Source organism: Anomalospiza imberbis, chromosome Z, assembly GCF_031753505.1.
Source record: "Anomalospiza imberbis isolate Cuckoo-Finch-1a 21T00152 chromosome Z, ASM3175350v1, whole genome shotgun sequence".
Classification (NCBI taxonomy): Eukaryota; Metazoa; Chordata; class Aves; order Passeriformes; family Viduidae; genus Anomalospiza; species Anomalospiza imberbis.
In genome coordinates this window covers 31,979,002-32,002,715 of record NC_089721.1, presented here as the reverse complement: position 1 = coordinate 32,002,715, position 23,714 = coordinate 31,979,002, and the positions used below count along the sequence as shown (strand labels likewise).

Genomic DNA, 23,714 nt, shown 5'->3' with positions numbered 1-23,714 from the left:
ACAGAGAGACTTTTTGCCAATGCCTGTAGTGACATAACAAGGGGCAAGAGTAGGTTTAGGTTGGACATAAGGACAAAACAGTAAGAGTGGTGACACACTGGAACAGTTTGTCCAGAGTGGTTGTGGAATGCTGGAAGTGCTCAAGATCAGGTTGAATGGGGCTTTAGGCAACTTGGTCCAGTGCAAGTTGTGCCTGCCTATGGCAGGGGAGGTGGTCTAGTTGAACCCTAAAGGTCCCTTACAACCCAAAATGTTTTACAATTCTGCAATCATTTGAAGAAATACTTAACCCCATGATCAGTTAATGTGTTTTTAAATCAGTCTTGTTGTCTCTCGAGTCTAGGTACTGTAAAACATTTACAAACATATTTGATGATGTTACAGTATGTTGCATTTTCCCCTTTATTTTTTTTTTCAGGACAGATGATTTTCCTACTCATTTTACTACCCTTTTTGATATAGAGGTCTCTCAGGATGATTTTATAGACAGTTCCTAAATTAAAAATATAAGAATAGCATTAAATAGGGCAACTTCCATTCATAAACATTGTCTTGAAAATAAACATAATGCAAGTGAATAAATAAATGATGAAGATTTCTTTAGTGTGCCACTTGTTTCATTAAAATAATGAAAAACCATTGTCAGAAGAATGCTGCACCTACCATTCCTCAGTAGCTCCATGGAAAAGCCATGAACAAGCAACCCATGGCTGTGGTGATCATGGTTAATTAACTCTTTATAGTGTAGAACATCACTGCCGTGAACACCATTAATAAGGAACCCATATGAGGGGCTCTGCACAACCCCAAATACCAGAGGGTCTTGAGGCACATCCAGATCAACCGCATTGATAACAGACAGATCTAGCTCTTTCATGTCCCCTTCTTGAACCTGAATGTGAAAGAAAAAACATGCAATTCTTTTACATAAAAAGAAATAATAGAATTCCAGCATGGCTTCATGAGTATTTTTGTGTACAAGTGTATCTCTTGATTCATCCACCACTTACCCAGTAGCTTTTTAACCAGCTACTGATTTCAACCAGTTTAAGAGACAGAGAAAGTAAGTAGTTACAGTGATGAAGAGAGAAGTTGTGATAAGGAGTTCATATTTGCCCAAATTAATTGAAAATGTGTTAAGTAAGTCAATGCCAAATCTAGTGCTCAGAAATGCACAAAGGAGAAAGTCTTTTATAAAGGTATCCAAAGATATAAAGGTAACCAAAAATGTGGATGTGTATAAATTTATACATCCACTTTTTACTTTACAGTAGGAGTAAGTTTACACTCTGCTCATGAAGTTATATTAAAAACAGTCTACAGAGAGGGGAGAAGCAATGCTAGAAATATAAAAAAATACTTTATTAAAAATGTGAAAGCTCTTAGAAATGCAGAAGGAGACAAAAGATCTCTCTGCTTTCTAGATCACATATTTGTTTAAAGATTTGATCCCTTCTTTTTACTTAAATTTAAATGCAAATTTCCAGGAACTATGCACTGCTCCTATCCCACTGAAGTTCTCTCTTATACTTTTACATGGGATTTTCCTGGGCTGTTTCCTGAAGTAGGCTAAATTACACAAAATAAGGAAAATATGCAGAAGAACAGGTATCAGGACAATGTTCTTATTTATATTAAAGAGTGGTTTCTGATTAAAATAGTTCTATGACAGGCATTTTGCTTATTTCCTTACGGTAATATTCCTGGCTATGAATTCTGGAGCTTCATCATTGGTTGGGCTGATTAGCACAAAAAATGGAGTCTCTGCTGAGCGATGCAGCCCATCAGTGACATAAAGTACAAACTTGTCTTCTGTTGGCTCCATTCGCAAGTGCCTGGCTTGAACATAGTTTATACTCATGGCTTTCAGGTGCTTCAGTTGAAATGAACCTAAAGATTTTAAAGAGAAAATGAGTTAGCACAATACTTTCAGGCCTTCTAGTCTTATCCATTATTTTTAAAATTTAAACTATGTCTTTTTTCAAAGAATGTATTACTTGATTTTTTAAGTTCTTTGTCATTTTTTTTTAATAGAAGAGTTACATTGCACATGTTGCTGCAGTACACAAGCCCTCCCCCCACCCAGAATGCAACATTTTGCTTCAGGTGGGACTCTGAAGCTTCTCACTTTTCAATTCAGACTCCAAAACTGCACCCACATAAAACCAACTCAAATAACAGGTAGGAAAATATCTGAGTTCCAAGATTCCTTGATAGTGCTAGGTTAATCGCTGGACTTGATTTTTTCCAAGCTAAATAATTCTATGATTATATTATTCTAATTACACTTTGACTGTTTGAAAGTGGACAAAGGAAGTCACCATTTAAGTCAAACACCACTTCTATCACTTTTGTAACTTTGCCTTGGAAACTAATGTGGGACCCAGGCTACTGCATTTAATTGACAGAAGTGTAAGTGAAGAGACACTGGAGCCTTTCATGGAGTACTGAAGAGGAAGGCAGGGAGAGCAGATTAATATCTCATATAGTGACTTCTAATAGATCTCAGCTGGATGCATAAAACAAGGATTGCCTTGCTTGCTTCAAGGGCCAATTCTTCACATTTGCATTGCTTCAGTCTCCCTTTGAACTCCTCCACAAAGTCCCACTGCTCTTCATTTGTCATCTCCTGCGATCCTCAATAAGCCCATATTAATGCTCACACCTGTATTTGCACCACCAGAGCCCACTGCAGAGCTTTCCACAAGCAATCCAGACCTAATCTGCTTGATTATCCTAAATTAAGACTTACCTATGCTTATTCCAATGTTGCTCTTCTCAAACCCAGGAGAAGGCAGTATGTTTTCAATGTAACCAAAGTGGGGAGGAGAAACCAATACGAACTCTAAGTCATCTGCAGTGGTGTCAGGGTCAGTGGCAAACAAATATTTAGTCGTAAGGGCTGCTGAGGAGCCCTCGTCCACTACAAAGTTTGCACCTGTGCACAAAAAACATGTTAAGCACTATTGGTCATGAGCTGATGATTTTACTGTTGTTTTTGTTGATAACAATGGAAATAATAACTAAAGGGGGAAATACAACAAATACTGAATTACTGAGAGGTTTTGGTTTAACATTTTCTTCTCTGCTTTCACCAACATCTCTGCTTTCTCCATCACAGAAGTAGAGAAGAAGGGGATCATGAAATTATTTTACTAGTTAGGTTATTAGCTAAGGTTTATATACTGCTCAAAAACAGTTGTTACCTCTGTTTGTCAGAGCATTAATTATATGAGAACTGTTAATAATTGCTCATAATGTACAATTTTTCATGCATCACTGCCTAATTTCCCTGCTGGCACAATGCTTCATTTCCAGAACATTACTTGGGTGAGTGCCTGCAAATTACAAAACTACTCATACATATACTTAAATATTCTCTGAGATACATAACATATACCTGATACTTACAAACAAATGACATTGAAAGACACAAGCATATGGAAAACATATTTTTAATATGTATATCACAAACCAGGAAATTTACGGAAATTTCACATAATGGGCTGCAATTGGACTAGATGTAAATTATGAATTCTATTTCCATTTCAACTTAATTTCTTAGATTCTGAAAAGTTACTTGTGAAAATGTGGCTTCACATCTATTAATGTATGGCTTTTGTCTTTATTTGCTAAAGTAATTAAATATAATGATTCTGTCCTTTCATGTAAGGCCCAAATTTCTGTTTTATGCTCTACACACAAAGATAAATAAATATCTCTATTTATGTTTATGCTTTTGCCCTGTATAAACCTGATACCTGTTGGGCCATGAGTACAGGGACAAGATATAGATCACTTTCACCTAGACATAGCTTACATATGCAGCAATCAGCATGTAGATATGGTGGGGAGCAGATCTGAGTGCTCTCATCTCTAACTGCATGCTTTAAACATGCAGTTGAAGAGCAACAAATTCATACTTACACTAGCAGCTGGATTGCACTGTACAAGCAAATGAAAATAAAATTGACAAAAATTCTGATACAAAACATTTGTATGCTGATCTCAAGTAACTATTTCTAATGCTAAAAAATCAAACAACAAAAAAAAGCCACCCTGAGTCTTTAGCCATAACGGTACTGGGTAGCCCACTTTGTACTGCTATAGTGAGATGAAGCTTTCACCGGTTACAATAGATGGAGGCTGGTTATTCACTGGAAGCACAGTGATGTTAAGGTCATAGACAGGAAATGGATCATCACGCGAAAGTGGGGGAGAAGGAGGTCCACCATAGCAGCAGGTGTCTTTCATGTCTAGGCCAGCCTCACCATCAGAGACAATCAAAGTTAAGATCTCAGTTGAAGGAGTCAGGCCAATCTCACCACCTGGGAAAAATATTTAGAAGAAATTATTTACCAAAACTTCATGATGACTAATTTTTAACATGCAAGGATATTCTTCAATATCAAGTCAGAAGAAAAAGAAAGCAGCAGTAAAATTACTGGAATTCTCAATTCTGACTGGTGGGGTGATGCTTGGTTAGAGATTTGGTTTGTTGTTCATAATTAATTTCAACCAGCTCACTTCTATGATATAAGAGGGTGTAGAAAAGAGTCTTAGTATTGTTATAATAATTATAATCTTATAATTATAATGTTATGATATTATGTTACAATAAAATGGCTAATAGTCCTCAAGATTCTGTTCTTTGTGCACTAATGTATGTACAGAATTTATATTGTGTGGAAAAAGTGGTTTTTCTGCACTCTTTCTCAAGGAATGTAGGAAAATCTTTCTTTTGTCTATGTGTTCCTCTATGACAAATGGTAATATCCATGCTCTTTCAAAAGAAAACTTTTTAGTATAGCAAGTAATGCACCTATTCCTATATGCTTCTTATCCTTACAAAATGGACTATAACAAGGGCTGTACTTTATTGCTGTTCTTTATTACTGTACTTTATATTGTGCCTATAGGCAATCACATTTAAAATGTGGGCTGATACAGGACTGGGAATTGCCACCCCTTCCAAGAAGCATCTGTGAGCTCAGAGTATTCCAGCTGTCAGCATTTCCGGCAACCTGTGTCTTGCATTGCTGCAAGATATCATTAATAAGCAGCCTGCAAAGGAAAGGCAGTGACTCCCAGACTTCTCTTGTGGTACCTACTGACAGCACATTTAATGTTAGAAATTTGGAAATGAAAACCACAAACGCTACACCCTTGAAAGTAAAACTTCATTGACCCTGCAAAATATAGTCATTGATATACAGTTTGTGATATCTTTAGAATGCAGAAGAAAAGTTTGTTGTTGGTGGCCACAATTAAGTACTTCCTTTTCAAATACCAGCTGTTCATTTTAGACAGTGCCAAGTTTGAAAATATCACATCCATTCTCCATGCTAACACAGAATTACAGTATAATTAAACAGAAAACCAGAATGTTTTGGGAAAAAAAAACACTAAAGTGGTTATTCAGAGATGTAGAAAGAGAACCTCTTTAATCCAAATGAAAGGATCTATTTAAGTAAGAAAGAGAGTTAACCAGCCCTTGATTTCTGCCAGTAATTAAAAAAAAAAAAAAAAAAAGAAAAAAGGGTACTAACAATAAAACCACAAAATAAAGTCTTTTTAAACATTTTGTTTCTCATTAAGAAAGTCAGAACTTCCTTTATCTTATGGAATGGAAAGACTATGAGCTGTCCAAAGTAGATAGCGTTCTAGATTGGAGAGGCAAGCAAGAAGTAAAAATGGGGTTTTTTTACTGTCATAAAACACATCAAAATACTCTAGTTTGTACTTAATAATAATTTTGTCCAAAAAGGCCAAAATATTTTGTCAGCAACAGTGAAAGAGTTCCTCCTGGATTATGATGATTTCATATACTTGTTTGAATATAATTTTCAGTTCAAGAAGGGATTTGGAGAACATATTAAAACATTTGGTAGTTGTCTATCAAACAACTCTTTTTTAAAGCCAGTTTATCTTTTCCCTAGTCACAACACATGGATTCTAAGAAGTTCCTACTGGAATTCTGCAAAGGCATGGATTCAGGTTAAGATTTTTTTTACTAATACTTGTCTGACCACCTTTCATTGTAATTCCGTACTTAGCTCACTTACTAGTGTGCTTGTATGTGACTAAACCAGCAATGACATCAGCTTGGGAGAAACGATCCACGGCAACACCAGCTTTCCTCACTACCCCGTGGTAGGGCTGGCGGGCCAGCATGAACATCAGTTCCATATCATCGCTGTCGACATCTGTGGCATAAATGTACTCCGAGGAGAGGACTATTTCTTCACCTTCTAGGCAGTGGAGCACAGGAACAAGGCCTGTTTGCATAACAGGTAGCTCATCATTCACAGGCAACACCTAATCAGAAAAATAATTTAAGATTTTCTTACTGTTCATTTCAGTGGAAGCCAGGTGTTTCAGTACACTGCTTTGCAGCTCAAACTAACAGTTTGATGCCACTGTCAGAGTACACTGAGCTTTCTCTATGAGCAAAAAGAAACCAGCTGAATGAAGAATAAAAGACGTAAGTAAACCAAACTAGATAATTATAGTTTAAGTACAAAGTACAAGTCAAAGCTCCTCTTAAATTTGCCACATGAACCTGAAACCTAGGGTTGAAATGGAAGCCTAACATATCCATTATCCTCCTGTTTCCAAGGTAATGCAAGGACTTTCATAAGCCAAGCTTTGAACCATTTGCCTCCACACCGACAACTGCTCTCAGAAACACTCAACACACTGACCTTGACCTGCAGGATGAACTCTACAAAATGGATGCCATCTGTGGCTGCAAAGAAAACGTCATCAGTGAGAGTCTCAGAGCCGTCATGACGATATCTGTGGAAAAAAGATTATAGACCTGCACAAATTTTTCACAGATAGAAAGAATCCATGATTTCTGGTCATGCCCTACAATGTGTATCCCTCCCAGTATAAAAAGCTGCTCTCTTTGTAAGGATGTACACCTAACACTGCTGATTCTGAATCAGAGTTTCTCCAAAGGCCTTTTGGGGTCTCCTGCAAGAAGAAAATTCCCAAAGAAAACCATTCATCAGTCAGGAAGGTTTCCCTAAGGATTTGTCATCTACATCCTGGATGCTTGTGAGGTGTTTACTAAACATGCATTTCAGGACTGTGGTAAGTTCCTATTTTCTACCAGATGGAAAAAGTGCCAGGGAGCTCTAACCCTGCATGCATGTGTCATGTCTTTTTCTTGCCACAAATAAAGAAGCAAATTTTCTTCTCGACATTGCTTAATGTTAACAAAAGTTTTCTTGTAAACAAACCAAGCTCAATAAATACACAACTTCCTTAAAAGAAAAAAGCTGGCACCAGTGCCTTCTTCACAGGAACTGCATGGCTGAATATAGAATTTGTTTCCTCACCTGCATGGAGCAGCGCTTTTATAGAGAAATCTATTTACAGCAGGCATGCTGACTCCCATTTCCTGGCCACTCAACAGCTCATTTCATGGTGACATTGCAATCCCAAGGTTCAGACAGTAATCTTGTCCTGGAGCAGCTCTGCCAGAGCTATCGTGAGCATTGCTAGCCTCTGCACCCTGCACCACTTCAGACTTAAGCTCATTCAACTGAGAGCCTCAGCCAGTGCAAAAGACAACCACCACTCTTCTAACCTGACTGCCAGGGTACGCAGGTCCTCACAGGAAAGCCTGTCACCTCCATTCATGGGAATGTTATCCAGCTCCACTACCCCATGCTGTGGCTGCCTCTGCAGGAGGAGGAAGAGATGCTCTCGTTTCGTGTCTATATCAGAGATGAGAATGTGTCCCTCTGTAATAGGGGTCATTCCACCCTCTTGCACTCTCACATGGGTTGTAAAAACCTGCAGGGAGGAGAAATGCTGAGCTTTCTGTGCTGCTGCACCTCTAAACACACCAAACAGAGTTATTACCATTTGCTGTGCTATAAGGATGTGTGACATATTAAAAAAAATACTACAAAGGATATACTCTTTTCTGCTGTTTTAGAAAAAGCTAAGGAAATCACCAACAGTGGGCTATAATATATGCATCCTAATTCTCATTCCATTCCCGAAGTCTTCTGATCTCCATAGGCAATAAGCAAAACAAAATAGAGGAATGCAGTTTTGCTAACCAACATGCAACATATATGTTTTTGTACAGATATATAGATGCTAAAGGTCATCCTCAGATTACCACAAGAAATGACATTGCACACTCACCAGACTTTACCTTCTATTTCTATCCCAATGCAAGCTGTGTGCAAGACTCTGAAACCCTGATCCCATGAAAAATTCATTTTTTATCTCAGTAAAATCAGAACATTTCTCTGATTTTGTTTCTACCCAAAGTAATTTCCAAGTCCTTTCTTCTCATGTTCCTACCCTACCCACCACTTTACCTCTGGGGCTTGATTGTCCACAGGAAGTATTGTAATATTGAAGCAGATCCCATGCAAAGTGCCTCCATGCTGGTTGCTGACAGAAAAAATAAACTGGACTTGCTGAGGTTCAGGTCCAATGTCCTGTAAGGGTGGCATGTAAGCAACTTTCATATAGTTCACAGCATGCTACAAAAAGAGAAGAGGGGTGCATGTAAGAGGAGTTAATGGGGTTATCCGTAATTCATGACATTAGGGATCTTTATCATCCTGTCTTTAGGTGTTATCCAGCCATCAAAATAAATTTTAGAAATTTTGCATGTACTTTTAGCTACTAGCCATACCTTGATTAAATGCATCTTTAGGTACAAATTAGGTAAGTACAGGTTGGAGTACACAAACCCATAGCAAAAAACACACATACAGTTTAGAAGTGATAGCAGAGGTGATGGCCTGAAATTCTTTATGGATCCCTTTCAAAATGCTGGTCTAAGGATATACAAGCAGGATATAAAACAGGACACTTTAGTGATACTAATTTGTCAAACTACAAAAGCATGAAAATTTAACTACAAAATCCTGAAAATGTCTCTTCCAGCTTGTTCTACCCTGTACTGCATCTACTGGTGGAGACATTGAGATGAAGCAAAAAACTGTTCAAGATCTCATTTCCACATTTTGCATAATTTTTCATTCCTTTTTCATTCCTTTTTCATCATGCGAAGCCAAATTCAGCCTACCCAAGCAACTGTAGCCCCTGATGTTTTTTAGGACATATTGCAAAACTGAAACATTATAGAAATTTGTTTTAAAATCTGGTATTGGAATAGTAGAATTTTGAATTTCTTAAGCAGAGATTGTGATAGTACTGTTCCTCAGTTTTCAGCTCTTGTTTTCCTGTCAAATAAAAGCTGCACACTTGTAACTTTTGAAAATTGTTTAGAACTCATTATGGTATCAGGTAACATAACACACCTGAGTAAATGACCGCAGTGCAAGAGCAGTAGGATCCTTGACCAGTTTGGGGATGGTGTCCACCATAAACAGCTTCCCAGCATCTGAGTAGCTACACAAAAATATGTATGTCACAACTTGGCTAGCAATACCAAAGAACAAGAAAAATAGCTCAATATTGCATTTCAAATTAGCTTCACACTTCCAACTGCATTGAAAGGAAAAACATTTTCCTTTCTTCCATCCTTGTTATCCATTTTAACATTACCACAAAAAACTGACCAAAATAAACACTTTTCAGGATGATCGTGAAAAATCATCTCATAAGCAAGCTCTGGAATTACTGCAAGTGCCTCTACACACCCCAGATGCTATTTACACCACCTGCAAGTCTAGTCCATCACAATATTATTATTACTTCCACACCTGCATTTATCTTTAAGTGGAAAAATTAATTATTTCTAGTTTCATGCATCTTATAAACTCTGAAATTAACCAGTTTCCATCAACCCAGTACAACAGTAGTAACCAGCAAACTGGATAACCTTGTGGCTATTTGACTGATTAGGAAAACAGCCTTCTTCCCCAGCTACATAATGATCCATTGCTGCTTGAGGTCAAAGTTAAAAGTGTTGATCTTCGGCTGAAACCATGCAATTTCTGGATTTAAAACTTTTCATTTAACAAATTGTTGCTGATGCTCTAATGAGAGTACAGCACCAGCGATGTAAACTGCTACTTCACCCATTCATTCCATACCTCCCTTGCTCCCACAGTGTGTTTTGTCTGTTTTCTGCTCCACATCTTCCTAGTCCACAATCAGGAGTGTCTGATACATATTCTTGAAAAAGCTGCAGCACCTCCTGGTCCCAGTCTGGGGCAGGAACAGGTCAGCCCCATTCTAATGGGAGAGGTGCTGTTGTGCTTGAGGCTGTACAGGATCCCACAAGTCAGTGTAAAATTCATATCAAACAAAAGTAAAAGAAGTATTTCACAAGATTTACTGCTTCTTATTTCTTGTTCAACTATGAATTACCTATTTTTTATTACTCTGTGTATTACTCTGTTGCTTCAGGCTCTAGCTTACTCTTAATCATCAACAGAAGAGCTGTATCCAGCTATTGTCACCTGAACTTTCAACAAACAGAGGAAGAACTTGAGGCACAAGTATGTTACTGCCACTGAGGCTGCTCCTCTTACATTGGTATTCCCCTGTCCCATCTGAGAGGTATGTCAGGTTGTACCTACCCATGGGTGCAAGAGAAAAAAGGGGAAGTGGTTATGGTGTATGTGAGCTCCCTGTCTTGCTCTTCCACATCTATGAAGTGGAGATGTTTCTTAGTTAGGTGAGAAATCTCTGTCTCCTTAACAAGCAGGTGACGGGTCACTCCTGGAGCTTCTCTGGGTAGCTGATCATCCACAGGGATAATGTGAACCATCAGCACCTGGAATTGGGGAGACAGTAGAATCATCAGCCATTGCTCTCAGTAAGAGTGTCCCAAGTAGCTGTTTACCAACATGCATGTGCAGAAGTGGATCACTAGACTGTGAGATACAGGCTGTTCTGCCATATCATCAATACATAAGTAATGGAGGCATATAAAAGTTAAAGGCAAAGCTTTTGAATCTTATAGGTTTCCCTTTAAATTAAATGCACAGTTACATTCAGTATGTTGGGCTCTTGCATGAAAAAAAAATAGTCTATTCTCAGCTGACTTCAGGTGGGTTGTTTAATTTGTTTGTCCTGTATCCAAATACGATTTGTTTTCAACATTTCATTTTATAGCATAGGAAGAAGATTTTTCTATGAACTTGTCTCTATTCAGCCAAGGAGAGAATTACCCCATTGAAAGCAAGAACAAGAAATAGCCCTGAAGAACATTGTTTGTGGTGATGACTGTCATCAGAAAAAAATCTATACCAGTTTTATTTGAAAGCCTGTCAGAACATGTAAGATATCATCCATTTGAAGAAAAAATTCAGGAGACTGCAAAGCTGCTTCCATTCCATACCTGTGGCTCTGAGAGATTTGGAGGATCATGGCTATCACATAGCACAAACTCAAGGGAATCTTCAAATACTTCTCCTCCCAAATGATGATAATAAATCATTCCATTAAATAGATCCCTCTGAAGAAAACTGTTGACAGAATACCCTGTTGAAATGAAGAATTCATCTTCTATTGAACACTCCATGTTTTTAATATGACATTAAAGTTATGCATTAGCTGTACAAGTAACTGGGGAAGTATAATGTCCTCTTTTTCACCCTAACTGAAGCAAGTCCTTCGAAATATTCTCCCATTGTATTCCATGTTCTCTGAAGATCATCAACAACTTATTTTCTGTGTCACTTAAAGATCATTTAAAAAATGAAGCAACACAGCAAACAGGCTGAAAGCCCTGTCCAAAAGTCAGAAGAGAATTTGCAGGACTAGCAGCCTCTACAGCCTAGCACAGGAATTTCGATGTTGTTACATGGAAGAAGAGTTTTCTCATCATTTAGCATAATTAGGATCGTGTCTCAGCTCTGAGTTTGTCACACATCCTTGCATGTAACCTAACTCCTGATTAGCCAAATACTTTTTCCAGAGTAAAGTACTGCAGGAAAATGGACTCAGAATGGAAGAATTACAGGATATATTGTGTACACAGGGACAGTTGTGCTAGTACAGAGATGAACATTAATTAGTACTGTATTTTTTAAAGGAAGGGACAAAGAAAAGGGTGCTTTTGTGAATGTGCTTCATTACCTATCAAGTTTGGTCCTGGGTTCTTCAAGACTTCTCCAGCCTGTGATGGCTTGGTAATATTGAATAGTATGTAGTCATCACTGGAATCCATGTCCGAAGCATGAAGCATGGAGCGCTGAATCAGGATTGTCTGTCCCTCGTGAACTTCAATGACCACATTGCTGATCAGAAATGGAGGGCTATCATCTTTAGGGAGGATATTTATTGGAAACTTGTGGCGAATACTGTGGGAGTTATCAAAAATTCTAAATACCACGAAGTCCTTAGTAGAATCACTGTCATCATGATGGTAGTGGACAACTCCAGCCTGAATGTCAGAGACAGTGAACATGAATCCTTTCCCTCCTGTCAAAACAGTGGAAGAAAACACATCAAAAATGTGTGGTTCAGCCCAGAAAAGTATCTTTCCACTAATATGAAGATTATTGAGGGAGAGAAATGAACAACTATTACTTACTAGAAAAATCAAATGTAACTTCACCTACCCAAAAAAAGTTTGTAAGAGTTGGAATAGCTGATAAGAATGCAAATTCTGTAACTGTGAGAGCAGAGAAAATTTTCCAAATGTCACTAAAGGTAACTGGAGACATCAAAGATTTTTAACTGTGATTGTTTCCATTTTAATTTCAACCTCTACTTTCTTATCAGAGCATTTTACAGGCATTTTAAGCATCAAAGAATATATAAAAAATATATTTATAATTAAAGATCAGGATTTCATTTCAAGTAAAATATAATGATGTAGGGATTTTTGGCATATTGAGGTTATGATCTGTAATAAGATATTTTTATACCTCTGCTTCACTAGAAATGTTATGCATACAGAAAAATATTCAGGCAAGCTAAAGGATTCAAGAACTGCAATCTGGCACTAAAAGGTATGATCTCCCAGGGCCACCAAGAAAAAGAAGCCAAGCATTCATCTAAGGTTTTATAAAAAAAAAAAAAAAAAAAAAAAAGAGAATTCCCAAAAATTGTGGTGATGTTTTCCTTGGTATGAGAAGAGACAAAAGAAAATAAGGCACAGTCACTGGAGATAAAAAACCCACCTCTGATTGGTGCATGGTAGCCTGAGAAACCCTGAGACGCAGTAGCAAAGGCAGGACTGCCACCAGAAAATGGGCCCTGACTGGCTGTACAGTCTCCCTAACACCGTCTCTGGGGCTGAACCCACCCAGCACTGCTGACAACACACAGTTCCTGTCTGTAGCTTTGCAGGAGGATGACCTTGCAGATACTGAACTACTTGTCAGGAGTTTCCAGGAGTTAAGTTTACTTCTGAATAGTTTCTATGTTTGCTCTATTCAAAACACCACCTTTTTTCTTTATATAGTTTCTTTATGTCTTTAGGTTATGCATTTTACATGAACACATTCAACTTCAAAAAAACTCAGCATTGATAGTGGAAACATGTTCTCACCCTGCAAGAGCAGAGTGATTTCCATTATAAAACCTTTTTCTGATAAGCTGGAGAGCAAAACTAGTAATGTTGATAATGCAGAAGGCTAATGAGTTAGAAGTCTTATTTTATTTCAACTTTTTGAAGTAAACCTTAAAGCTGCCAGTAACAGCTATATCCAAATCTTGTCTGTATTTGCCAACAAAACAAAATCACTTGGCATCCCTTAACATCTGCAAGCAAAAAGGTAAGAACTGAAAATGTATTGACTGTGTTTCTCCCAAATCATGTTTCTCAATGAAAGCATAGCTGATTTCTTTAAAATTTTGCCTTTGGAGTGTAAACTTATGTTAGGAAATTAAAGGTTTAAATACTTAATTTTTTGAACATTCCTGTTTTAATACCCATGCCTAGCATGGTTGTAGCAGGGGAAGGTGGTCAGCAGAGGGAGCAGAGCCGTTGTTTTATCATAGAGATTTTTCCAGTCTCTGCAGTTGAAATTACCTACCTCTGACTGACAGTCGCCCGTGCTGTAAGCCATCAGTTGTGACCAAGCGAACATTTTGGATGTCATTGTTGTCTACAATTTGGAAGTGCTGCCATGTGATGGGTCGTGATTGCCCCTCTAGGAGGTTGAGGCCTGCAAAGAGCAGAGAGTTATATCACTGTCAGTATCTAAAGCTTCTAAAGGTGTTTCCAACCAGGGAAAAAGCCCAGAATATTTAATTCTATCTACACATCTATGTGTGAAAGGCATTCCAGTGGAGGTTTAGATATTAGAAAAAATTTATACACTGAAAGAGTAATTAGCTTTGCAACAAGCTCCTCAGGGCAGTAGTGGAGTCACCATCACTGGAAGCGTTCAAAAAACAAGCTGACATGGCACTTCATGATATAGTTTAGTGGGCATGGTGACCTTCAAATGAAGATAATTTTGGAGGTTCTTTTCAACCTTAATACTTCTATAATGCTATTATTCTAACGCCACCTAAAAGTATGATAACAGCTTCTGACATACTTGAATTTTTTTATTGTCTTTAAGGAATCTTTTTTCAGAGAAATAACCAATTCTGATGCTGCAGAATGCACCTAGTGCAGATAGCTTCACATTGTGCCCTGGGTGGGGGTAAATATCTGGAGCCCCAGGCAAAGAACTATCAATGGGCCCTTTGTCTAAAAGAGGGCACGGGGTGTGGCTGCTCACCCAGAGACTGCAACAAGAACAAATATCACCACTGGAACAAGTACACACAGTGGGGGTATAAAAGTCAGGGATTCCTTTGTTCAGGGTCCGTCCCTGGAGACACCCAGTTTGAGCTAATTTTGTGCCTCTGAACCACAGTTAAATTACATAGAGGAAACAGACAGCTAGGATTCCGATACGAGAAACCCAGATTGAGCCAGTAACAGAAAGATGTCTGTTTGTATGTGTGTGGTGAGTGTAGGAAGTAAAGCAGGACATCCATCAGGTCACTGGAGCCACCTGCTGTGAATGGCTTCAGTCCTAGCAGTGAAAGTCTTGGGTAGTGCAATTGTGACTCACTGAGAGGGATATCTGAAAGGTAAGCGGGAAATTTCCTTGACATCTGGTTTCTAATTATCTGATAATCTAAGGAAGCACATTTCTGGACATTTGCACCAACTGGAGCATTGCACTTGAAATCTCACAATGTCTGAAACTGGGCATTTAGATTCTTTAGTGAGTCTGCAGTTAAAAACATATGTTGATCTTCCTGTCAGAGGACAGTGCTCCTTCTTAATTAGATAGTCATTTCAGGTGAGGTTTCTCTGGAAGACATGAGGCACCTTCTCCTCAGCTCCTTCCCTTTTCTACTATGGGAAAACTGCACTTTCCCTGGTGTTAACTTCTAGACATGTTTGATCTTATATATTTTCCTTTTGATGATTAAATATCAATGCACTCTAGATGAAAGACTCTGTTCCTTTTCCAATGCAGGCATTATAAATCTGTTTGAATTAGACCTAACCCTGTAAGGTTTCCAGGCTTTAAATGACTGGTGGTATATCATGCCCTTTTCCTTAGATGTTAATTTTTGCACTTCCAGGCTTTAAATGACTGGTGGTATATCATGCCCTTTTCCTTAGATGTTAATTTTTGCACTTCCACTTTAAACAACACCAACAAGCCTTGGTCTTTCCCACATGCTACCCCACTCTTCCTATTCCATCATATAGTTGCCCTTAATATTCATACTTTTTTTATGTACAGTTCATTCTTCAAGAAAATGCTGTATAAATAAATCACAGTTTTCCTGTTACTCCATTTTTTCTTTATTTTTCATTCCATTTAAGACATTAGATCTTTTTCAAGTTGTAACATGTTGCCTCCAAAATGGATATAGGGGAAAATAGTTTACTGCTTCTTCAGTTTAATGATCCATAGATTCCAGGTGTAATCTGATTTTTAGAGGTTTGTCAGTTATGTGTGTCAAAATGTTATTAATTCTGAAGCAAAATTAACTTAGCATAAGAGATCCCACCTGTATTCCATGAAACCCGAGGGGCATTTGTATCTGTTGTTCTGATAGACAGAAGCACAGTGATTGGTAAACTCCTTTTAAAGTAGAAGTCATGCACCTCAAACTCCACCTGTTGTGAAAACAGATAAACTGGTTATTGAAAACTGGAAACCAAATGTACTCCAAAACACATTCTCTCCTGAGATCTTACAGGCATCTGATAAAATGTTAATAAACAAAGCTTGATTTAGCTTCTAAAAAGAGCCATGGAAGTTATGCACAAAACTAAGTATCTGCCTTCTTTGCTCTTTGCAGTGAATTCTGTGAAACTTAGTTTGTAGTGTGTGTAATTTCCCTTTTATTTGGGGTACAGTTCAACCATCAGTTAATGTAGAGCTTTTTTAAACTAGTAGTAATAAAAAGTGGAGGAGACATTTCCTGCTTTTTTAAGATGTGTAGGACCAGAAATAGATATGACAGAAAATATATGCACTAGTACAGAAAAAATAAAATTTAAAAAAAATCAAACTCTTGAGTTTTCAGGCTCCAGAACTGTCACATTTTTGAACTTGCAATCAGGCAATGCTGAAAGCAGAACAGAGATGAGGCACTTAAGGAGCAGATGTTTTGGTAGGATGTCTGGTCCTCACTTTAAGGAAACAGGGAAAGGAGGTTCCTGTGACAGCCAAGAAAAAAAAAATGAGACCAGTCTTGTCAGCATCAATTGCCAGTTATTGTTGCTCTGCTTTCCAGGCAACCATGGTCTTTCCCACTTACCTTGCTCAGCTTAGCTTGCTCTGATTTACTGTTTATTCAGTTTTATTACTTTAGTACCAACCATTTTGCTTTGATTGGATAATTCCTTAAGTAACTTATCAGATAGTTATTTCATAACATACTCAAGAACCTGCAGACAGAAGCCTGATCTCATTCATCATTTGCATCAGGCTCTCTGTGGTAGTGACGTGCTTTTACTACTCCCAGCAGGAGCTGTTGGGAGCCCCTTTTTGTTATCCCTAAACCACCAACCATCACAGCAGGTAGGCTGTAAGGCCAAAGAGCAATCCTGGCCTTTAACTGGTCTACCTTTCATGACTTTAAATATGTCACTTCTAAATAGGTCACAGGGATCAGTAAAATCATGCAGGGATAAAAGCTGTGTGTAAAAGGCTTCACTGATCTTTCCAAAGACTCTTGTGTAGTTGTACAAGCACTATTATTTCACTATTCCTCTTACTAAAAAAAATTCTGTTTAGATATTTCTCAGTCAGAGAGGATAGAAGATTTTCAGTACAAAGAAATCCTTATGGAGTGAGCAATAAACATCTATTTTGTGTTAGTTAAGATGATGTGTCATAGGAGAGAGTGGTAAAAGATTTTGCCTCTGCTCCTGTATTGCATATTGTTTTAAAAACTTTTTCCCTGAAAAATATCTATTACATACAATTATATTTATTTCCATTTTACTTAATCTTAAGGAGGTGAAAACTAGCAAATGTTCACACATCTCACTGTTACCTCATAATTCCTCCTCTCTGTGTGGCTGTTATTTGGAGGCTGATAAGCAATGAGCATGTCACTGAGATCCTTCCATGTGAAGGAGCCAATAGGTTTTGTGTGGTCAGAGAGGTGAGTGATAAAGCCTTGGGGAGGTGGCTTGGTAATGTTGAATATAAGCAGGGACTTTGGAGTTTCATTGTCTTCAGCATCAATGGTTGTGGTTGTAACAGGGGTTAAAATAAATTGATCTACTTCCAGGATGAACTTTGCCATTGGGGCAGCTTTGGGTATTTGGTTGGGAACAGCACCTCTAATCTGAACAGGGAGCCATGCATACTCCGTCTACAACAGGAAAAAATGAGACAAATGAAAAAGCAAAGTAAAGTGAAAAAATAAATCAAATTTCTTCTAGTTTCACATAGCAAATCAGGGTACATGTTAAAGCAATAATTGATTTTAAAAGAAAAACTGGAATATTTTAATTAGAAAATGCCTAGACTAAATATTGAGACATCATGAATATGAGTTTCAGGTTCACTAGTCTTATTTGTGTCCTTAATTGGGGCTGAAATGACTTACTTAATTTGATGTGAGTTTAATGAATAACATTATCTGACAAAAACATGCACAAACTATTAATTATTATTAACTGAATATGTTCACAGAGCTCTTAACTTATAATTACTGTGTATGATGAAGTCAGTGCAGATCATGCGGTATAAAAGTTGTGGAATTATGCCAGAATTAATTCTTCTCTCAGGATAAACTACTTATACCTGACAGTAATCAGCCAGAGGTGTTTCTCTGTGGCCATAATGGTCTGATCATAGAGGCATGGAGATAATGCCTTTCATTAGCTTAGCTGGTAAATTTCTAAGAACTGAAAAAATTTGCAGGCTCCCTATTTCTCTTCAAATATGACAAGCAGCAAAAAAATTATTAAAAAAGAAACAACTATGACAAAAACTACAGGATGACAATCAGACATTATAAACTTGCACAAAAAACTACCTTGTGTAGAATTTTGCTTCTGCTGTCTGAAAGATCCAGCCTCACAGGAATATAATCAGTGTCAGGTGAGGGGGGGTCAAGGTGTCGATACTGAATTCCCATTCTCAGAAATTCTTCACAACTCATCTTTTTGTTGTTAATGTCTCCTAGGCCCAGTGTACAGCTCCCGTTTCTGCACTGTTGCCCCAGGCTCTGCTCTGTAACCCAAAAGCAATAGTGAAAGTTACCAGAGCAGAAACCACCATGGGGAACCTGCCCATGTAGCTAAAGTAAGCATGAGAGAGACAGTGTGATGAGAAGTAGGGCTCCTTTCCTGACTTAATTTCTCCTAGAGGGTTTTGTTTTCATCTGGTGTCTTCCAAACCTATCCTACTTTGGTGTTTTGGTTAGGTGCTGCATCCAGCAACTACTTGTGCTGTTTCTACTGAGTATTGGCACACACAAAGCTATCACATTGGCCCACATATCTATGAGCCAGAAACAGAATCCAGTCAAGGAATTGTTGACTCAGATCTGTGATCTGCATGGTGCCTCACAAAAACTTCATGTCTCTTTCATGCCCACAATAGCTCAAGCTATTCATTAAACTTCACATGACCCACTGTTACACAGCACATCTGAAGCAACCCACTGCTGCAGACTTAATCTGCTGTGTCTCTTTGGAGGTGCTAATGCAAACAACAAAAACACATCATACTAGTGCCAGGGAAGAAGCTCCATAACTGATGTCCACTAAACTGCCCTTGCTGCGCTTTCCTGGCGATAAGCTGGCCATGAGCAGGCAGGTGAGTTTCTGAAGAGATTATGGAAATGGTGCAATCCAGGTTTATCTTCCTGTCATAATCAAAGGTGAGGACGTTCTTATCAATCACCCTAGACAGACCGTAGTATTCAGGGACCTCCAAAGCATGGGAGCGCATTTTTATGATGTTACAGTCTGGCTCAAGTAGCTGCACACGAAAGGTGAATGTTTCTACAAACGTTTCTGTTTCTGTAAACCTGCAAGGGACAGAAGAAAAGTAGTTATGCTTCATACCATCTTCTGTTGCTTTGTGATTTGGGCATTGTCCTCATCTTCGAAATGGAATTGCTTGAACTGATTTCTCTCGTGTGCTCAAGCCTTGAATCACCATAACCCAGATCCCGCTGCCCAAATTCCCTTATTTATAAGGATGTGTGAGTAAAGGAAGAGGTTACTCTCTATGTGTATATGAGAGTGTCTGTCCCTATCAGCAGGACAGCAGAGAACATGCAGTACTCTGAAAGTGCTATTGCTACTTTCTATAGCATAATGAAAAATTACTGGTTTTGTGTAATAAGCCAGCAATACATAATACACGTTAAATGAGCATATCTGCAATACATGGTGAGAAATATTTCTGTAAACAGATGGTCACTTCTTGACTAATGATGCAGCTACTGAATCTAAGTAGTTACAACATGTACAGCAGAACATTTTTTAACTGTAAAAAATGGACTGTTTATTCTTCCTAAGGTCAGCGGTGCTCCTGGTAACAGTGAAGTGTGATCTGCTGCTGCTGCTTACCTGTACAGCCTAAGCATGACCATGTCTTCATCTAAAATTGGACATCCATTGTGGGTATATTTGACTTCATTAGGAAGGAAGTGACAGTCAAAAACCTAAGCAGAAGAAAGAATAGACTGGCACCACATTGCCAAAGATGTTAATTTCAGAGTCCCTGTTCCACTTCTGAGTGCCTGGAATACATCAGACTGACAAAATGTTTATTATGTAGTTCATTTTTATGAATAGGTATTCACCTGTACTGTAATCTCCCAGTGAGAGTTAGAGCAACCACTTCACATGGGGCTGCCTGCACTCCACAATTAGAAGGGCAAAGGTCATACATGATTGTTTCAGACTGACAAGTCCCTCCCCAGTACAACAAATAATTTGACCTCACCTTCACCACTGCAGCCTTTGGAGTTAAGGGTGTAGATATATCCAGCAGTAAATACAACTGCAGTGGTGCTGAAAAGCCAGCAATTCCAGCATAATAATTTGAGATTTATTGACTTTTAAAGTTGCTCATGACAATAGATTGATTATATAGTAAATATTGCTTTATGTCCACTACAATTATACTACAAAAGTGCGACCCAGTGAAATTTCTGTTAGAAACTTTGCTAACTTAGAGTTGTTCCCGCTTTTTGTGATACTGACTTTGTACCAGTATCTCTTTTCTAGATCAGACATCATTTATGTGCCATACAAACATCTAGCCCCAAAATCAGTGTAATTCACAGCACAAAAGCAAGCATATACCTGTGTTTTCCTACCAGCTAATTCAAAATAGACTAATTCTTACAACATACCTGATTCAGTCAAAATTTGTAAGTCTGTCTTGCCATAATTTAACCATCTAAGGCAGACACTTCTTTCAGGCAGATTGATTTATTTAATGACTGGTTGGCCTGTGAAAGCAAGGCAATGAGGAAACATGCCTGACTCAAATAGAAAAAAAAAAGATTGCTTTGACACACTCATTCTTTGGAAAAGGGATTTGGATTCTGAGGAATACAATTTTCATGTTCTCAAATACTGCAACTGGCAAGACTGACAATTTATAATTCCCATGCAGTATTGTTTCTTTACAGTAACACCAGCTGAAAGCTCCTAGCATTGATAAGACTATGTTTATGTTAACCTTGTGATAACAGGGAATCCCTATGCAGTCCATGGAGGATGGAAGATATGTTTCACATCTACAGAGAGAAAAGGCATATTCTAGACAGCAAGAAACCAAAATATCTGCATTTCCTAAGCATTTCACTGTGAATCTAAATGTAGTTTTCATTGCATTTTTCCAGGGCAGTATTCACAAATGGTTATATGGACTTCCACAGACTAAAGTGAAATCTGTTCAACACTCATTAACAGACTTAATGAGACCATAACTAATAGCAATTAATATACGTATATGGCTGACTGACTAGCCACTATTTTTTCAAAAAAGAAGAGGTAATTTCTTAATGACAGTAGTTTTTTAAAATATGACAAAAGAATCATGAAAATTAAGTGTTTTGCATGAATTGTTGTCGTTTCCCCAACCACTTTAGATAACGGTGAAATGACTGAGGAACTTTAGTAAGGTTCTAAAATTTTGACTGAAAGTGTAGCACATAGAGAAAATTTTTGGATGCTCTAACTTTCAGTGTAAAATTGATGTAATAATTTCATTCTAAATTAATTGTTAATACATATTTAACTGAAGCACCTCATGACCACCTTGTGGATTTACATTAAAGGATTTAAGAATTATTGAACTTTGTTTCTTTCTCACCATTACACAGTATAGAACTTACATTCTTCTATAAAGGAAGAATAGTTAGAGTGTCTCAGTTTTCACTATTAGTGAAAGGGTATACTTCCACTGAAATCATTCTCAGGTGCTCAAGCAATGTGATAATTTTTCTATATTCCAAGCAGTTTTAAAATTAATTTATTGCCTGTTTTTAACTTTCATCAAGATGTGCATTGTACAAAGTCTTTCCTTTATTTGGTTGTTTTTGGTTTTTTTTTTAAGTGGTGAGATGGTTGATTTTTAAACATATAAACGTGGACGAACCTCTTGAAATAATCTGTGGTGTTATGGAAAATATACTTAGTTTTATTTGTTGGGACTGCTTAGAAAGGAAGGACAAGAACAATATGTGGAAAACAAAATTACTGTCATATGATGAAAGTTTTGACTATGTTCTGGCTGTTCCATTGTGCATTATTTTCAAATGCCATAGAAATATGTGCTCTGCTTTTTTTTCACACAAAATAAAAAAATATCTTTGTCTTTTCTATGTCTTTTTCTTACTTAATGTCCCATCTTTCTTAGTACAAACTCACATAAAGTAACATGATATTTAAGTAATAAATTGGATTACTTATGTGATAGTCTACAAAAATGGGAAATAAAATTAGGAAGTAGTTCTGTGGTATGCTATCTTAAAGAAAATAAATAAGCATATTTTATACAAAACCCACTCATATTGTAGCTTCAGAAGTTTAATGTTGTACACTGAAAGTAAGATTCTTCTCTGATGTAAATCAGTGAAGAGCCCTCAGAGTCAATAGGATTTTGGTTACATAAGGGTGTTGTGGGGGACAAGGCCAAAGGGATTACAGAATAAAAGACATCTGAGCCCTTCCCTTGCCCACTGATGGAGTCACTCCATCACAGAAAGCCAATGAATTGATCAGGCAGGATTTGCCCTCGGTGCAGCCATGCTGGCTGTCTCAAATCACCTCCTTGTCCTCCATGTGCCTTAGCACAGCTTCTAGGAGGATCCATTCCATGATTTTCCCAGGCACAGAGTGGAGGCTGACAGGTCAATAATTCCCAGGAAAGATGTACCCTTTTAAAGGATGGGTACTGTATGTCCCTTTTTCCAGTCTGGAAACTGGGATTTCACCTGACTGCCATGACTTTTCAAATATCGTGCATGGAACAGCTAGCTAAGGACTCAACCAGTTCCCTAAGGACTCTGGGGTGCATCTCACTGGGTCCAATCATATCAAAGAATTAATGTCCTTATTTTTAAGACATCATTAGTTCCACATCTTAATTGGTAATAAGATATTGGAAAATTTAGAGTGTTTCCACAAACGTTTGTCACCACTGACTGACAGTCAGTTCATATGTGTATAGAGACAAAATCTGCTTTTCAGAAAGAAACATCTGGTTTATGTTTCCTGATATGTTTTCCTTTTTTATGAACAGGCAACTCTAATTGTCTATAAATTCACTGACAAAGAAAAAGAAAATCTAAATATTTTCCTAATTACTGTTGAGCTTTGGATTTTTCCACTTCAACTGCTTTTCAATTACAATTTTTAATTAAATTGTCATACATTCCTAGAACATTACTCAGTTTAATAGAAGTAAACCAGATCATACCAGAGACATTTTCTGGCTGCAGAATTTCCTGTAGAAAGGTTATAAGTGGCACAAGGAGATCTGGACTCTGGAACCTTTTTTCAGGAATGGTGAAAGCTCAGGCACCACTAGCATGCACAGCCTTTGTCCAGTCTGGTGCCCTAGGGCCACCTGCCCAGCAAAGCTCTTCCCTCTACATGTGTGCCTGCAGCTTCCACACTCAACTGCCTGGGCACATATTCAGGGCCATGAAAGAACAGGTGCTCAACAGAAGTGGGGCTCGGAGAGGGGAGGTTTGGAAAATAAGGTGCAGTGAATGCACATCTCCTGGGATCTCTTGAAAAGGGCCTCTAGCTAGGTGCTGGAAACATGTTGGGTTACACAGGACAAAGTGGCTATTTC

The 23,714-nt window shown here is 37.9% G+C and overlaps 1 protein-coding gene across 2 annotated transcripts in view; it reads right to left on the bottom strand.

Moving 5' to 3' along the window:
* FREM1 (FRAS1 related extracellular matrix 1) overlaps positions 1-23,714 on the bottom strand; it is a 57,924-nt gene that overhangs the window by 32,283 nt on the left and 1,927 nt on the right. For both annotated transcript variants that reach the window (XM_068175698.1, XM_068175699.1), the window contains exons 2-19: positions 19,967-20,061; positions 19,118-19,419; positions 18,421-18,617; positions 17,428-17,751; positions 15,931-16,039; positions 13,938-14,069; positions 12,031-12,375; positions 11,291-11,433; positions 10,527-10,723; positions 9,300-9,390; positions 8,346-8,513; positions 7,598-7,806; positions 6,705-6,798; positions 6,066-6,318; positions 4,128-4,328; positions 2,753-2,938; positions 1,694-1,890; positions 664-892 (exon numbers count right to left, since the gene is read on the bottom strand). In XM_068175698.1, the coding sequence (XP_068031799.1) occupies positions 664-892; positions 1,694-1,890; positions 2,753-2,938; positions 4,128-4,328; positions 6,066-6,318; positions 6,705-6,798; positions 7,598-7,806; positions 8,346-8,513; positions 9,300-9,390; positions 10,527-10,723; positions 11,291-11,433; positions 12,031-12,375; positions 13,938-14,069; positions 15,931-16,039; positions 17,428-17,751; positions 18,421-18,617; positions 19,118-19,419; positions 19,967-20,061 (3,472 nt within the window). The remainder of the gene's footprint in view (positions 1-663; positions 893-1,693; positions 1,891-2,752; positions 2,939-4,127; positions 4,329-6,065; positions 6,319-6,704; positions 6,799-7,597; positions 7,807-8,345; positions 8,514-9,299; positions 9,391-10,526; positions 10,724-11,290; positions 11,434-12,030; positions 12,376-13,937; positions 14,070-15,930; positions 16,040-17,427; positions 17,752-18,420; positions 18,618-19,117; positions 19,420-19,966; positions 20,062-23,714) is intronic.